The sequence below is a fragment of the Cydia splendana genome, chromosome 11 (assembly GCF_910591565.1).
Source record: "Cydia splendana chromosome 11, ilCydSple1.2, whole genome shotgun sequence".
Classification (NCBI taxonomy): Eukaryota; Metazoa; Arthropoda; class Insecta; order Lepidoptera; family Tortricidae; genus Cydia; species Cydia splendana.
The window spans coordinates 1,840,551-1,858,268 of NC_085970.1; the positions used below are offsets into that span (position 1 = coordinate 1,840,551).

Here is a 17,718-nt window from a genome sequence, read left to right on the forward strand (position 1 = left end):
CAAGTGTGAGTCATCCTTAAATGTTTCAGGAATGTTGATGTGATTTTGTAATAGAGACACGTTAAAGTAGCGATAATAGAGTCAATTCTATGCCTAGTTAAAAACGGTCACTTCATAGACTTTGCAATGACAAAGTGTAAAAATGTCAAGATAACTATATGACATTATTTTATGAAAAAATGACGTTAATAATGACACTTCCATTCCAAACTTTGTTCTGTCAAAGTCTGTGTAGTCATGGCAATCGGGTTGACCGGTCGAAGTATTTAGCAGATGGCGCCAGCATAGCTTGCCCTGTCAATCCCTAGAATTGTGTAATTTTTTTTTGTTTTTATGGAATTTTATGCCCTGAATGCCAGCCCTTTAAGCAAAATCTGATAGTGAAAGGGGCCAGCTATGATGGCGCCATCTATGCATACCTTTGACAGTTACCAACCCCATTAGGTGAATGACCTATAATTTTATAGGTTGTTTTACATTCCTTTTTACAATAAATATGAATAAGATGACATCTTTTCTTAGTTTTCTTCTTTTAATATTCGTCACACATTCGCAATACCTACTGTAACCATTAGATGAAGGGGACTTTTATTAAATGAACGCCACTACAGATTATGAACGCATAAAGCGCCCACGGAACATGTTCAGTTCACTATTGATATATCTTGTTTATGTCTTGGATTTAATATGCTTTCGCACAGCGTAACGTGAACACAGAAAGTGCACTGGGAGCCGATTTTTGAATTTCGATCGCTCGATTTGGTCACTCGAAAATCGGTGAAAAACGGCGAAATGCTAATTTTTTAAATACGAGCGATCGAAATTTGGAATCTAGTGGTATTGACCACTCGATTTAAATTCTATTAGTAGAATTTAAACGCCTAGTAGTGGAGATATCATTTAACGAAATACACGAAATCGAGTGGTCGAATTTCAAAAATCGGCCCGCTGTACGGTGACCTTTCTCGTTTTATATTCTTGTTTTCAAACGCAATGTCAATGACAGATGATTTAAACTTGTAAACAGCTTAAATGGGTTCCTAGTTCCTAATCGTAAAACGTAAATGAATGCATACACTTTATTATATGTATAGAAATTTAGACATTAGCAAGGGCCGACTCTATCCATATATGTACTACTGCCAACTAAATAGGGCCGACTATATACATGGATTGATAAGTATATTCAATTATTTCGAATATAAACTATATACATATTCATATGTGACGGGTAGGGCAATGTAGAAATTGTGACTCTTTTTTTTTTAATATTGTATTTACACATTTACTAACATCTAGTTTTTTTATGTTTCGTAGTAAGTAGATTAACACAATATTAATTTTAAAATCTGAATTAACCATTTTTTTATTATTATTATATAGGTAGCAAGTTGAGCTCATGGGCTCCAATTTGCAGACAACACATAAATACCTATTGCTCATGTCACAAACTTCTATTTTTTTTTTAAATTTGCCACATGTCCAGCTGACGTTGAGGCGTTCACTACAATGACCCCGCTGTAGCTAACCTACTCTGTAACAACATAGCTATCTTCTTTCACCACTATACTATTACGAAACTGTTCTTTCCAATTAGTTAACAACAGTTGAAACGGCGCCGAAACGTCAAGATTAATTTAAACAATAGATCACGGCGGGACCTAATGACATCATTTTAACCTCATTCATTTGTTTATTTTTGTGAGACCGATATTCTTTATGTGTTATGGGCTATTTCTTCCTAAGTGACGTCATATATATTAACATCATTTAGTATTATGACGACGAACGAACTGTTGAAATAAACTACTTTCGCTCATAATCAGCGCAGTCCCGTATTAAACATTGTTTGTTTTGGATTGTTTCATAAGAATTGATAGATTGACACTATAAAATAATCTATTCAATGAAATTCCAATAATTCGTTTCTGCCCTTCGGTCGGAAAGTTCGGCGGGTCAAGTTTTGACCCGCTGCACTAAACGAATTTCGGCCCATTTCGAACTTTAGGATACGTCAGTTAATAAAGATCTAGAAACGATATGGATTAGATATGTCAGTGTCAAATGTGACGTTTCTTCAAACAAAAACGTCACTTTTGGCACTGACACATCTAATCCATATCGTTTCTAGATCTATTAATTGACGTATCTTAAAGTTCGAATCGCGCAGATGCCGCTTAAATAGTAGGTATATGCAACTCGTCTAATACCATCGCGCACACTGTTAACTGTACATCGGTGGACCTAATGCTTTTTGGAATAAGGCCCACCGGGTTTTACGATGTACGTTTCGAGTGTTGCCGTTTGTACCTAAATAAGGCCTCAGATCACATGTTACAGGTCATGTTATCTGAGACATAATTTCTTTACAATTTCTTTCTTTCTTTCTTTTACTGTCTTTTACAATGAAATAATAAAGATTTCTTTACTGCAAATTTTGAGTTGTATTCCTATGTTTGCTGGTAGAATTTACTTTTAAATGGTGATTTTTAATGATAAATATTTAATAACATTCATTTTGAAACGATTTGCTTTGTTATTGTTTGATATTTTACAGTTAGTATTTTCCTTGTATTGGTGTGGTGAAAATTTTGTGTTTCTCTCGGTGGCGAGATTTGTTTTTTAACCCTCGTGCCTTGAAAGTCTTGAAACCCTTGCAACGCTCAATATTCCATTTTTCGAACCACTCGATCGCTACGCTCGTGGTTCAATTTTGGAATCTTTCGCTTGCTCGGGTATCAATATTAGCACGAGAGGTTAAACAACAACTTTGCCCCCTTGTAAAACCAATAGCTATTTCAACTTCGAATGTCATGCGCGGGACAATATTATTATTGAATGAGTTTTCTAATTACGGGTGTTATCTATGATAATTTGATTGTGAAATGATGATTTTTCGCAGACGCTAACGCACAATAAAAAAATTATGAGATAAATAGACAAGGGTTTTATGGTTTTTCCTGACATTTATTGAAACTAAAACATATTCCTTCAATTTTCCGCAATTTGAAACTTAAACATTGTTCCGTTCACGAATTATATTGTCACTTCATTATTCATAGGATGGTATTTTAGTAAATAAAAAGAATTCAAAGGGTGTTACCCGTCATTAATTAAATTACAACATATTTTTCCCAAAAACCCAAATATTTTCCCGCTCGCGAATCACGCGTTGACTCACCGTCCGCGAATACAGTTTTTCGGCATCACTAGCTGTCATATAATAAAGAGTTTTATAGCCCCGGGCGACAATCGAATAGACTCAGAAACACCTATATAATCTATTGTATCTATTTGTGGCCAGCCGGGAATAGCTGGGTGGGAATAGACGGCCTTTAGCGGTGGACTATCTTTATCCGGGTGCCTGCTGTAAAGAGTAGTTGAACGTATGACTAGTGATTGTAGTAGCGACATCTAATGAGAGATATGGGGACTTCTTAAAACTCTAATGATATGGAGCAATAAAATAAGTAAGAAAAGGAATAAAGGATGAATCATGCTAGACCGGGCCGGGGCCGGGCCGGAGCTTTCGGCGCTTTGTTTTTTCTATGGACCATCACGTGATCACAGATCAGCCGTCATAGAAAATGACATGTCGCACGCCGAGGCGTCTGTCTGTTTGTGTTTTTGTATGTTCGCGATAAACTCAAAAACTACTGAACGGGTTTACATGCGGTTTTTAATTATCAATAAAGTGATTCTTGGGGAACGTTTAGGTGTATAATTTGTTAACCCGTGCGAAGCCGACGGGTTGCTAGTCATAGATATATCCCAAAATCACCCAAGTAACCAGAAGATTGAAAGCTTAAAACAGCCAGCACCCAAGGCCCCACGTTCTATGACGTCATAGTTGCACGAGCCCATGTATTTCTGGCGGTAAGCTTCCACTCTCTGCACTTATTCACCAAGTATTGTATTGGCTGTCAGCTCGGATTTTGAAGTTCACTCAAGTTCCATAACTTGAGACTTATAAGAGAGTTAAAAATTCTTACCGATTCATATACTTAGGGCCACTTTTAACATCCCATTAACCCTGGGTTAACCGGTTAAAACGTTAACCCAGTGTCAAATTGTACTGGTAACCATGGTAACTCCAGGTTTAACCGGTTAACCCCGGTTTAGAGGGACGGTGCAAGTAGCGCTTAGGTAATTATGTCATTTAACATTTCATGGGGTAAGAGGAACATTTGTAGGAATCCTCATACCGTTTCTCTTGCCCCCCGGCAAAATAAAGTGACCCTCTGTCCCTGTCTCCCTTCTTCTTCTTCTTCTACCTAGCGTTAACCCGGCCCTTGCCAGGGTCCGCTTTCCTACTTGCTTTCCTCCACTTTGCGCGATCCTGGGCGTCGTCTCGTGTGAGCCCGTTTACGCTCATATCTGCTTTCACGACATCGAGCCATCGCTTTTTTGGTCTGCCTTGCGGTCCCTGTCTCCCTCTGAGTGAAAAAAGTAACCTTCCAGATGCCGAGGCCAATATATAAATTAAACTGGTTTACCTGTAGCCATATATTCATTACGAGTTATGAATAACTGTACTGTTTACCCACTGTCTCGCCTCTCGAGGCGATATTTACAAAATACCGCCGCCCGTACAATATTGCCTGTTGCTAATATTACGCGATTGATGGCCAACGGCCCACTTTGTTGTGTAGTGGGTTTTTAGAGAAAAAACGCATGAAAAAGCGATGGTAAACACACAAAGCCATACGTATTATATTTGAGAATGGTCACACCATGACAGTATAGAATGAATGAAGTAACTCCTCAAGAGCATAAAAAATTGATCTCTATTAAAAATTCGGTCAGGATCATTAACATAGGGAGTAGCTAGATCAGTGCCCCAAACGCGTTAGTTCCGCGTAGCATTATTCCCGATCGCATTATTCCCCACTCGCGTTAGTTCCGCGTAGCATTATTTCCGGTCGCATTTTTCCCCACTAGCGTTAGTTCCGCGTAGCATTATTCCCGGTCAAATTTTTAGACGGAGCCCCGCTTCGCGGGGATCCTATTTCTGGGTGGTTTGCCCTTCGGGCATCTGAAGCTACCTAATGAACCTAACCTACCTACACTTTTTTCCCCAAAGTGTAATGTTTTCATGGACGTTACACTAAATTAATAGGTTAGGTAGGTTAGGTAGCTTCAGATGCCCGAAGGGCAAACCGCCCAGAAATAGGAGCCCCGCTTCGCGGGGCTCCGTCTCGCTAAGTTGTGGACCAAATGTTTTTATTTTTTGAAAAACAAACTCTAGTGGGGAAAAATGCGACCGGAAATAATGCTACGCAGAACTAACGCGAGTGGGGGAAAATGCGATCGGGAATAATGCTACGCGGAACTAACGCGTTTGGGGCACTGACTACTCGCTTCCGGCGCTTACTTTTCTATGACATGACAGGCGATCACGTGATGCTTTCCATAGAAAACGATGCGCCGGAAGCTCCGGCCCGGACACGGCCCGGTCTAACGTGAGTCATCCTTAAATTTATAGTTCATGAAGCTCTAGAACCATAGATTAACAATGATAACGTACAACCACAAAAAACAGGAATTATTGTCTGGCGCGTCCAACATTAATCGTAAAATAGCAATCGTTTAGTATCATGTCGCGAAATTTAGTGTCTCCGGCTAATTCGCGAAGCTTGGAACCTGTCCAGGGAATAACTCATAGGTAGTTTTGACCAAGGTCGGCGATTTGATGCAATTTGACAATGAAGCTGAACCTATCAAATAATTTTATTGCAATAACATATTAACAACAAATACTAAAATCAAAATAAAATAAATATTTAAGTGGGGCTCCCATACAACAAAGGTGATTTTTTGCGTAATGGTACGGAATGTTAATGCGCGAGTCCGACTCGCTCTTGGCCGGTATTTGCTGTGCAGCACTTACAGATATTAATATCTTCGTCCTCTTCCACAGAGTCGTCAACGGGCAGCGTGTTCGGCGTGTCGTTAGCGCAGTGCGTGGAAGCGGAGCGGGCGCTGCGGCGGCAGCAGCACGGAGGCTCCCGGGCGTCGCTAGCTTCCTTAGGAGCCCTTGAAAAGGGGGACGATGTAAGTGGACAAATATATTCCTCACACCCTAGAACCTAAATGGTCGCGCACTGCGCGGTTTAAGAGGAATTTCCTTGCCTAGGGGCTCCGACAGTTGAATGAGTTCCCTGCCGAGGTTATCTCGGGTGTATACAGTATGGAGTTCTTCAAAAATGGAGCGTACAGGTTTTTAAAGGATCTTCATCGTGCAAGTATCACCCTTGGAGTTGCAGGCGTGTTGAACTTACTGCTGCTGATTAGATCGATTTGTGTAAGATTGTCTCATTATTTTAATTTAATTTATAAATCCGAATAACTAAAATCACTCGGTATGTGCAATGCAATGCAAGACAGGTCCAGGTGCCCTCGCGTCATAGTTACGTGTCTTGGCTGCAAACGCACAGACTATTTTTGCCACAACCTAATGCCAAACCGCACTCACATATACACGACCAGTAGAACAAGACCTCCTGCACCTCTTTACCGTTAACAAAATGTAAACTAGCACGGGTTTTACTATAGTACAGCAAGGATCTTGGTTAACTGGTGTCGCGACTAGACGAGGTAAGATCAGAAAATAGATGCATATACCGATTGATATCATTTTAATTCGTCAAAGTCGTCTATTGATAGGATTTTTTCTATTTGTGGATGTCTTGTGATGTTATCAAACATTTTTATGGGCGTTCTGTCTGCGTTCCCATGTGTTAGCTATTATCTATAATCGTCATGAGACTTATCAAGATTTATTTTTGGATGTGTTTAATTTCACAATTGTTTAATATATTATTATAAAATGAATCAACAGGAAATGTATCTAATTTAGGTTCCATGATATTCTGAGGGCCTACCGCGTACCACGTTCGACGTGTTGCCTCCCTGTCACACTTACGTACGAATTTACACGTGCGACAGAGAGGTGCGACTTCGAACGTGGTTCGCGGTAGGCCCCTGATTTAAAAAAAATACCAAGGGGGCGATTTTTGAATTTCAATCGCTCGATTTCGTCACTCGAATATCGGTGGGAAACGGTAAAATGCTAATTTTTTAAATATACCTAAGCGATAGAATTTGGGAATCGAGTGGCATTGACCACTCGTTTTGAATTCTACTAGTAGAATTTAAATGCCTAATAGTGGAGATATTATTGAACGAAATACACGAAACCGAGCGGTCGAAATTCAAAAATCAGAGAACCAAAACAGTTCAAAACAGAGGGTTCGGGTCCCCAGTGGTAGGTGCTACGAAAAGTCACATGACTATTTCCAATTTTCCATAAGCTAAGGCGGGGTAAGACTGTGATAGTCTCTTTGGTGTCTTACCCCTGGGTAAGACTATCACTTGTATGGAATCCTCACAACTGTTTGTCTTGCCCCGAGCAAAATAAACTATGTTAGTCTTACCCCACCTTACCTTACATAACTTAAGTTTCGATTGGCGTTTTAACTATTGTCATCTTGGCTGGACCCCCTATTTCTCAGATATTCATAGTAGATAATTAACAGCATTAATTAGCGTTGGTATCTATGCCTAACGACATCTCTAGTTATTTGTTAGCTATCGAAATTGTGGAATTTTTCAAGAAATAAATTGCCGCTAAGTGATAAGAGCTGGTCATCGGATTCCTTTGTTTGACATTACTTTAATTATTGAAAGAAATTATCTGACATTAATTATTGAAAGTCATATTATCATTACCTACCTTGACACCAAGCTGAGTGGAAATCTTTTCAGTGACGTTTTAACCGTTTTTGTAAATTTTTTGTTGTATAAGCGTCCTGAATATTTTTTTTCTATTCTATTCATTACATTTTCATAATTCTGTAACCTGAAATTATCATTAGTCATAATTCTGAAACCGTTAACTATTCAGGATTTTCGTAAGGTTATCCTATAAGTAGATGGGTTAGGTTTGTTTTAATGACAATCCTGAAAAGTTACCTATGCGTTTCTGAGGAAAACCAATATATGACTAACAAAAATGCGGACTAACAATACATTATAACTTAAAACTTTATGGGAAACAATAGAGACACACTGGTCATCCATCAGCTAGATGGATGAAATGATGAGTGATAACGTTTGGTCATTTCCGGTCACTCCCGCATTAGATAAACGACCCGATTTGAACTTTAAGATACGTCGGTTAATAGATCTAGAAACGATAAAAGTAGATAAGATATGTCAGTGTCAAATGTGACGTTTCTTCAAACAAAAACGTCACTTTTGTCACTGACACATCTAATCCATATCGTTTCTAGATCTATTTATTGACGTATCTTAAAGTTCAAATCGGGCAGTACCTCATGACCGGCTCAAGTGTACTTGAACACACCGACGTTGGCGATATCATCATCAATAAATAAATATCCTTGCATCAGTGTGGATGAACCGTTAATCCCGCCACGCAGTCGCACGCGCCGGTTATTTGCGTTCCCATTGGGCAATAACCAATGACAAAATATCGGGTGACGCGCGAGTGACGTCAGCAAGGGCTTGTCGTGTCACGGTGATAAATGATATTCGCTGCAAGATGGTTGGATGGTTGAAAATATTCTGAAAGACGCTTGGACATTAATGTAAAAGCTAGGCATGACTTTTGGTGTAGAAAAATCCGTCATGTTATTGACACTTTACGCCAGCAGGTGCTGTCACCTCACACACGCTCCCTTGTGTATTCAGTATAGGTCCCGTGCATGAACTATAGGGGGCAGCATAGGAGTCGTCAGATTTTTGGCGCGAGGCGTAAATGTGTCGTTTATGCTTCCGATGTAGCCCACAAGATGGCAGAACCTATTATGTACAAGGAAACGTATCGATGAGAATGGTAGATGGTAGCACTTGTACATGTGCACATGTTTCCGATTCCGGCCACAAGATGGCAGACCCTCCAACGCGCACGGTCCCTATTAGGTTTACCACCTTATGGCCTGAATTTAAAAGGAAAACTTGACATTTACACTTCGCGCCTCGAAAAGCGGGTTCCCGTGCTCCCCATATAATTCAGGCATGATCTCTATAAATGTCAGGATAAGGCAAAAGGCGAACCATATTCGAACCCTCAAAGCTTGGTTTTGGGCTAGGCTGTGTAGTGAATAAAAAATAAGATTTAAAGTGGAGTGCGATGTATTGTGGAAAAGTAATAATTTATAATGTTTTTAATAATTAATGGAAATATGCCTCGGATTAGATCCGCCGTAAAACATTGGACTATTGGAGTGCAAGGGTCCTCTTGTTGAATCAACCTGGTTATTGGGAGCCTAGTGGGATGTTGAGAAAAGATAAGGCCAAATAAATAACATGCAATTTAATTATATATACTAATTTGATACATGGCACACCGCCTAAACGGGCGCTAGGAACAATGTGATATAGCTGTGCAAGCCATCAGCGGCTGTGGGCCGACACTATGGTAAGTCCTATCCTACGATCGCGAGACGGGCGAAACGCGGAGTTTTGGCCAAAACCTAAAACGAAAGTCTAGTGCACTCACGGATACCGGGTGTAGCTTTCATCCTGGAACTTAGCGTAGCAGGTAGAACATTGTAGGCCGGCGGCAGGCGTTCATCGGGCCCCAGCTGTGACAAGCTAAGGCGAGAACAACCCGCGGTGCTCGGAGTTTCACGGGAAGGACCCGCGCGAAGACACCTTGGAGTCGTCGGACGGCAGCATAGCCATCCGACACACGGCCTGCAGATCAGGGCCGCGTCCTACGGCGTAGAAGCAGCGTCAACATGACGCTCAGCAGAATCGGGGGCGCGCAACGACGCGCCAGGAGACACGACCACCAGCCGTGCTCATGTCCATCGGCGACACGGGACGCACTGGGTAAATTACGCGCACAATTCACGCACAGCGATATACGCACATTACAGATCGGTCACCCACCAGCCGGACCAGGCGGCGGAAGGAGACGAGGCAATTCCTTTTAATCTTTAACCAGGAGCCATCCACATGCTAGCGTATTCCCATTCCAAGTGTCAGTGACAGTTCCAAATCTTCACCTACCGGTCACGTCGCGTTTCGATTCACATCAACACATTAAACGTCAAGCCAACTTAAACCTTTTCCAAATCAAATAATTCTCAAAACATATAAATGTTCATTAATAGAGTCTGGCTACTGAAATTTTACCCAAATGTTTGGCGGGAAATTCAAAAAATCTTTGGCTGGTCACACTTTGTGTAGTAGGAATTATAGTTTTGATACTAGAAAATATTTTTGGTTTCTGTGCACACGTAAGGTACCTAAGGATATAAGTTAAATATACGTTGACGTGCACTCAAAGCCGGCTCACATAATTTCTACCACTATGTGAAGTACAGTCAACGATAAACACATATGTTAACACTTTCTCACCATATACCATTGTAACAAGGCGAAAAATGAAATGTAGTGTAAATAAGACCTAGCTCGATCATACCGTAATATTAATGCATCACCAAAAAAATACACAAGTACTATGCCAAATATGTTAAATGCTAAGTATCAAAATATTTATAGAGCACCAACCTTCTAATTTGTTTACATTTGCTTAGAAGTTGTAAACATTGCAGTTTTTCGTTATATAACGCTACACGTCGACTTCGCACATTGTCGTAATTATTTACGAACTTAAATAATAGTTTGCGAACCTCACTCAGTATAGACATTATTAATATTACTTAAAATAAACCCCTTATAAACCGCAAACAATTTGAATGAATGACATAAATTGTCAACTGACTTTTAGCTTTTTTTTCAAATCTTAGACAATTGGTGATACAACAACGAAATATCTGTCAACAATTTTTGGCTAGCCAGACTCTAGTTGTAGTATTTTAAGTGTTTACTCATAATTACCAATAATTACATTTTTATTGTACGTTTCTACCTTATTTCCTTTGGAATATCCCCTGCTTATGCCGTAACTAAACGCGTTATTTTATGGCTGTCATTGCGCTTTGACACTGACAACTACCCAACGAAAGTCTTTTTTATGTTTCTAAATAGTTTCATAAATGATTCTAAAATACTAATTAAATCAGGATGTGACCTATTTGAGCAGTTAGAGTGAACCACGAGGATCATTTTCGTGTGCATAAAGTCTAGTTCTGTGCAGCACTTTTCATGCAGTTTGGATGACAAGTTTCGCCAAAGTGGCATGGTTGTTTGGGCTTGATTCTTCCTAACAAGCTAGCCATGCGGCTGGATATGCTAATCAACCTGCAGCTAGGAAGGTACGTTACAGTTTTACATAAGTGTCATACTCTGGTGTATGTTATTCTGTCGAAAATGCGACACTAATGTTGTACAGGTTATGTTGTATGAGAAAGTATATGTTTGCTATAGGAAATTATGTAGCATCGCTACAGCTGGCTATTATAGTTTATTGATACCGGCTATAACCGTGAAAAGCGAAGTTCGCAAATTGCGTGCATCTTTCTCTGTCACTCTAATTAAGCCTTCATTGGAGTAAAAGAGAAAGATCCCCGCAATTTGCGAATTTCGGTTTTCGCGGTAGCCTCCTTGTACTGATATGATGGTTAACATTTTAACCCCTCGCATACTTGGACACGGATCCGTGCGTGGGAATTTAAATCTATTGTTTTAAATATCAAGGTCTGTTTTCAATTATCATATTTGATAGGCGCCTTTGGTACGATAAGTTTTCTTTTGTGTAACAAAGTCTAAATAAATAAATACGAGGGGTTAATCCATTTTTGAAATGGTTTTCTGCTAGAGTTAGACCAAGATAAGTCTGCAACGATTTGCAGCACGCGTAGTGCAAGTGTTATTTTAAACGTCAAACTTCTATGAAATTATGACTTTAGTTATGACTTCTATGAAGTTATGATGTGCTTTCACACAGTCTCTAAATGTAGAATTTCACGAAAATACTATAATTAAAGAACCGGCCAAGTGCGAGTCGGACTCGCGTTTCTAGGGTTCCGTACATAAGTCCGATTCACGCCTGACTGCACATTTCTAATAGGTTTTCCTGTCATCTATAGGTAAAGAACTATTTTGTGTATATTTTTCAAAATTTTTGACCCAGTAGTTTCGGAGATACAGGGGTCATTTTTTGGCTATTTTCATCTTAAATAACTTCGAACCTATGTATTTTAAAATTATACAAAAAACATGTCCATCTTTGGGTCACTATTAATTTACATATGCGTACCAAATTTCAACTTGATTGGTCCAGTAGTTTCCGAGAAAATTGACTGTGACAGACGGACAGACAGACAGACGCACGAGTGATCCTATAAGGGTTCCGTTTTTCCCTTTGAGAACCCTAAAAAATAACGAACAAACAGGCATATACTAAAAAATCCAAATAAATCAGATATGTAAAAGTCTCTAAATGTCAGAACTAAAATAAAATAAAATATTATTAGATGTATAGGGTTTTCAAAAGTTGAAGTCGTATATAATTGGAAGATTAATTAAAAAGCAAGAAATAAAAGGAATTTAACATAATCCGAGATTCCATTCAACCAAGCATGAAGGGGACAAATGCGTCTTGCCAGCGAACAGATGTTCAAGTATTAATGATTTACTAAAGTACCTAATGTCTAGTACATTTATTACCCACCTACGCATGCAAAGAATGTTCCAGTAAGTACAAGAATATGACTGGTATTCGCGTGAAAATGCAGGTCGCTATTTCTATGTGACAATTTGTGGAAAATGTCCGGATGCCGAAAGGCCATAGTCTAGTCAATGAGGGCTAAATAATTATTCAGTATAAGTATTTATTGCATCATGTTGTTAGTTACAAGGTGTTATCTTACATTTCTAGACCAAACAGAAAGTGGCGTTCTCAGAAAGTGACATACTCAGAAAGTGACGAACTCAGAAAGTGACGTCCTCAGAAAATGGCGTTCTCATAAAGTGACGTACTCAGAAAGTGACGAACTCAGAATGTGACGTCCGCAGAATGTGACGTCCTAAGAAAGTGACATACTCCGCCTGAACCCATTTTAGGGCATAGCAACCGTATATTATACAGCTAAATGTTGTATCTTACAGTTTACGGAAAACAATTCTTGATTTTCAGATATTATGATTTATTTTTATGCATTAAGATTTAACAAGTGCTTTTGCATTTTGTGTCTATTTATCCACCAATAAATAATGTTTTACTTTCAATACCTAGGTATTCAGTTAATAATATAATACAACTACATTGCAAAAAACAGTAGGGTTAAGAATTAATATTTCAGATTACAATTACAAATATCACGCATAAAACTAAACTATTTAGGTACCTACTTTATCAATAAGGGTTTATGAATTATTTTTGATTGACACGTGTTAGTTAAATTTTTGTTGTTAAAACGTTCTAAATATATTATATTGTATTCTATTCTAAACGGGAAGATAAAAAAACACACATCTCCATCGATCGGTGTATCCATTGCTTTGTTGGCTCGTATATTTTACTGCACCATTATAATTTATTGGCCGGCACTAAGCGGCTGTAATTGAGACCTAAGCGGTAACTGCGGCATTTCTGGCCTAGAGCGCAAAGCGGATACTTACGATTTAGTTCTACTTAACGCAGACATTTCGGTACGCTTACTCATTACAAGGTGGCCCAAAACTATGTTAACAATTTTTTTTAATGCATACGTACTGTGATTTTAACAAAGGTTTGTATTTATGTATCAAGCCAAAGGAGAATAATTAGAAAGATAATAAACACCTTTTGTCTCAGTAAAATTATTGTAGTTTTAATTTATGTCTTTTTGTAAAAGATGTGTACCTAAAACCATTCCTAAAAACAATTTGTCACCCTAATTTTTGAGCCACCCTGTGTGTAACAGATTAAGATTATTTAGATGCATTAATAAATGATTATGATTATGATTATGATTGATGATTCTAAGCTAGTTAATAACATAATTTGATTTGTTCCCTAAAAACACACCGACATGCACAATCTGACAATAAATGAGTACTTCCTTACTTACTTACTAAGCATAAACTCTTTCCGATACTTTGATATTTTTAGATCAATCTCTAAATTCTAGACGTGCCTTGTTATACCCAAAGATTGGAGTGATGAACGAAACTATTCATCTGCATTTAGGATTCCACGCCACCTTGCCAATGAAACTCGCTGAATACATTTCAAAAGCAATCAACTAAGCTTCAATCATCCCAGAACATTAAACGTGCGAATCTACAGCCGGGGGCCGATTCGGGCTTACCAATTTGACACGATTACCTTGTTTTGATACCTTGACCGTGAGTACCAATCAACGTTAGCGATTGGTGTTGACGAAATATCTAACGTATCAAAAGTTTTTGGGCGTAAAGGAAACTATGACGATGAATATGTGAAAATAATTATATTTACCGGAGAAAATCACCGAATGAAATTTGCTGTACTCAAATGAGAAGCCGAAATTATTACGTCAACATCAGCATGGGAACAAAAGGTATTCATAATATATTAAAACCTCTCGTCCTATCAAATTAGATTCTTGCGTTTACAAAGTATAGTATTCTTACAAAAAAACTGTATAAAACTGTTAGTGAGAACAGCCCCGGAGTCATTAAACTATCAATACACACACAATACACATGATATATTAATAACAAGATTCTTGCGTTTACGAAGTACTTACAGTAAACAACTATATAAAATTTGTTAATCAGAATCAGCCGCGGAGTCATTACACTATCAATACGCAGTCTAGACCTGGAAGCTGTCATGTCCATCGATACTGCGTCGCGTCTACCAACTCGTCTGGTCGAACCTGGTTATGTCATGCGGTTTGTGTGATTTAAAGGGAGTCAATGACCTGGCTCATTTGTGCTAGTGTAGGTATTCGGCATTTATACCTACTGTAATATTAAAATGTAATTTAAAAACCAAAATCAGCGCTATAGCACTACGACTCGCACTTGGCCGTTTTTATAATACGTACTGGGATTACCCGGAATATAACAAACGATAGTTTAAGAACTGTCGTCATAATATATACTGATTTGCTAAGGCAAATGAGTCAATGTCGTCATTTGGATCATCAGCACAGGTAATCTTAATCATGCTACGATCTGTCTTTTATACATGGTACTAAACTAAGAAGATGAACAGTATCTATTCGCATGACTATGAGTTCTATTGACATGAAGCTCCCTTCAAGGTCTAATGAATGAATGAATGAATGAATGAATGAATGAATAATATTTATTTCAGGACTAGTCCCATATTATGTTAGTAACAAGTTTATACTACTTAAATTTAGTGTTAGTGCAAAACAACATAAATAAAATTTAACAAATAAAACTTATAACCTACCTACGTGGAGCGCGATACATGGAGCTGTGTCCATCTCCGCATCAGCGCGAAATAGAATTCACGTTTTCGTTAGGGACTCCCATGGAGCACTTTTCACACAGGGGCCTAAAAATACGCCTCTGCTACAATCAGAATTCGCGAACATTCCATAAAACATGCCAGTCTCGCAGGTGGTCCAGAATCAAAATGTTTACAGAAGCATACGTGATCAAATTCACGTGCTCCCAAAAAACAGACGATAAACCCAATGCGATTATGACATAGAGGCGATAGTGTTCGAGGTAACAGTCGACGTCAATGCTTCGCTATGCTCTTGGGCGTGCTATATCACATGGGTTGGAAGGGGATGGGTATAATACGAATCAAGGTGTGTTTTGTGAACGGCCTGCTTTAGACGTTGATTGTCTCGACTGGTATTCGACTAGATTCAACAGTCCTTGAGAAATTAACCAGAATGTCCTCAGGTTTTGAATCCGTTTGGGCTACATGACAATGTCTTTGTACCAAAAAAAAATGTAAGAAATCCTGAAAGAAATCATTCCATTGGCCTGTTTATTGCCAATATCTTCAACAAAATCAATTCTTACAAATCAATCCACTCAGCAAGAACCGTACCATGCATTGTTTCTGATATAGACAGTTGGATGAGTTGGAGTATCACGCTCCTAACGGGTTCTGTATGCTTCTCTCGGCAAGAACTCTTCAAAGTACCACCACCCACCACGCAGAATCCATCCATGTAGAATCGTATCTATCTTGTGTATAGCCCCATAACTTTCAAATAAATAGTAATAAACAATAATACCTTACAATTAACCTTTCATATGTGCCTGTTGGTCAATAACCGTGGGTTCAAATCTCAGTTCTGAAATACAGCAGAAGAATCGTTCTCAAAAAAAAAGTTAAAAAGACGACTAAAATTCAGTCATTATGCTTATCAAGTTATCATAAACAAACAAGATGTGACGTCTCAAATGCCAAGGGTCCCGAACACCTATCCCATGACGTCGCACTGACGTCACGCGTGTCCGGTTACCTGCCCGGCCTTCTATCGCTTTCATTAAGGCCACGATAAAATTATCGTATGACGCGTCTCACACGTTACGCCTATCCCGATATCTATTCGGACGAAAATAACTGTAAGATGTTTGAAACGCCCATTCCTGAGTTCGTCCGTGAACTTTGTGTTTCGTGTCTATGGAGGATGGTCCAAGAGTTTTGTTGTGTGCGTTTGGGTACTACACCAAGGGCCAAATCGAAAAAAATGGCAACTGATTTTTTTCTAACGGTAGTTTAATTATTGTATCTTAGCTATTAACTTTATTTGTAAAATAAAGTATTTATTTCTTATTTATTGTTTATTTCTGATTACAAGTAGATACTTGCAAATTATTTCATCACTAGAAAAGGGCATAGTTGACTTGTATGATTTCGTTATTTTATTTTATTATTTTTTCTTTATTTATTTTTCTTCATAAGTTAGGCTCTTTATAACTACTTATACTCTTTATTTTATTTATTATTTAATATAGCAACTATCCTTACAGGTAACCCTAATACAATAGTGCCTTAAATTAAAATCGATCGATTAATCGATTATCTACCTACTAGTAAACTCTGGTAAATCCATCTGTCAGATTATGCGAATTTGGTATTAAGAAAAGGTAATAGGGTAGATATTTGCTGAGAGGGTCGAATGGATTTACCCGAGTTTGAAGTTAAACGACACAATTAGTGATTACAAAACTCACTGAAATGTTTTTTCAAAAAATATCCATCAATATATTTTTCATGTTCAAAATTGGCTATCCAGCTTAGCAGCAGACACTTGACTTCTTTTGTGAGATCCGGAGAAGCTAACCTTGAATCATGAGTCGATTTTATGGATCATATCTCAAAAATATATCCAGCCAAAAAGATTTATAGGCCATAATGATTTTTTCAGTTGTTTACCTACAAATCAACTGAAGTGTTCATCTCTGACATCTGCTGGTTTATTAATATCTTCGCGGATTTTGAATTTTTCGCTAGTCTGGGACGGGGAATTGTTCGTCCGTCTGAATCATACAATTATAGCTCATTTTCTTTATGAGAGAATTTATTAGTTAATAAGTATATCTCGTCTCGACCAGTTAACATAGATACCCTATTCGTCTAAGATATAGCATCTGACGGTCAAAACTAGGATTTCAAGGAGCAGACTTAAAAATGTGGAACAAGACTTTTGGGCTTGTCATCATCATATCATCAGACGATGAACAATAAAATTTATCATATGCATTACTTAAATAAAACACTAAATATAATCTGTATATTATATTAGAGTAAATATATGATTGTCTAGAAAAAGGATTTAACAAAAATAAGTTCAAATTTTATAACTAGAGTTA

The 17,718-nt window shown here is 38.3% G+C and overlaps 1 protein-coding gene across 1 annotated transcript in view; it reads left to right on the forward strand.

Moving 5' to 3' along the window:
- The window catches only part of LOC134794718 (uncharacterized), a 97,001-nt gene that overhangs the window by 71,112 nt on the left and 8,171 nt on the right, over window positions 1-17,718 (forward strand). Inside the window, exon 4 of the mRNA XM_063766504.1 lies at window positions 5,921-6,054. Within this exon, the coding sequence (XP_063622574.1) occupies window positions 5,921-6,054 (134 nt within the window). The remainder of the gene's footprint in view (window positions 1-5,920; window positions 6,055-17,718) is intronic.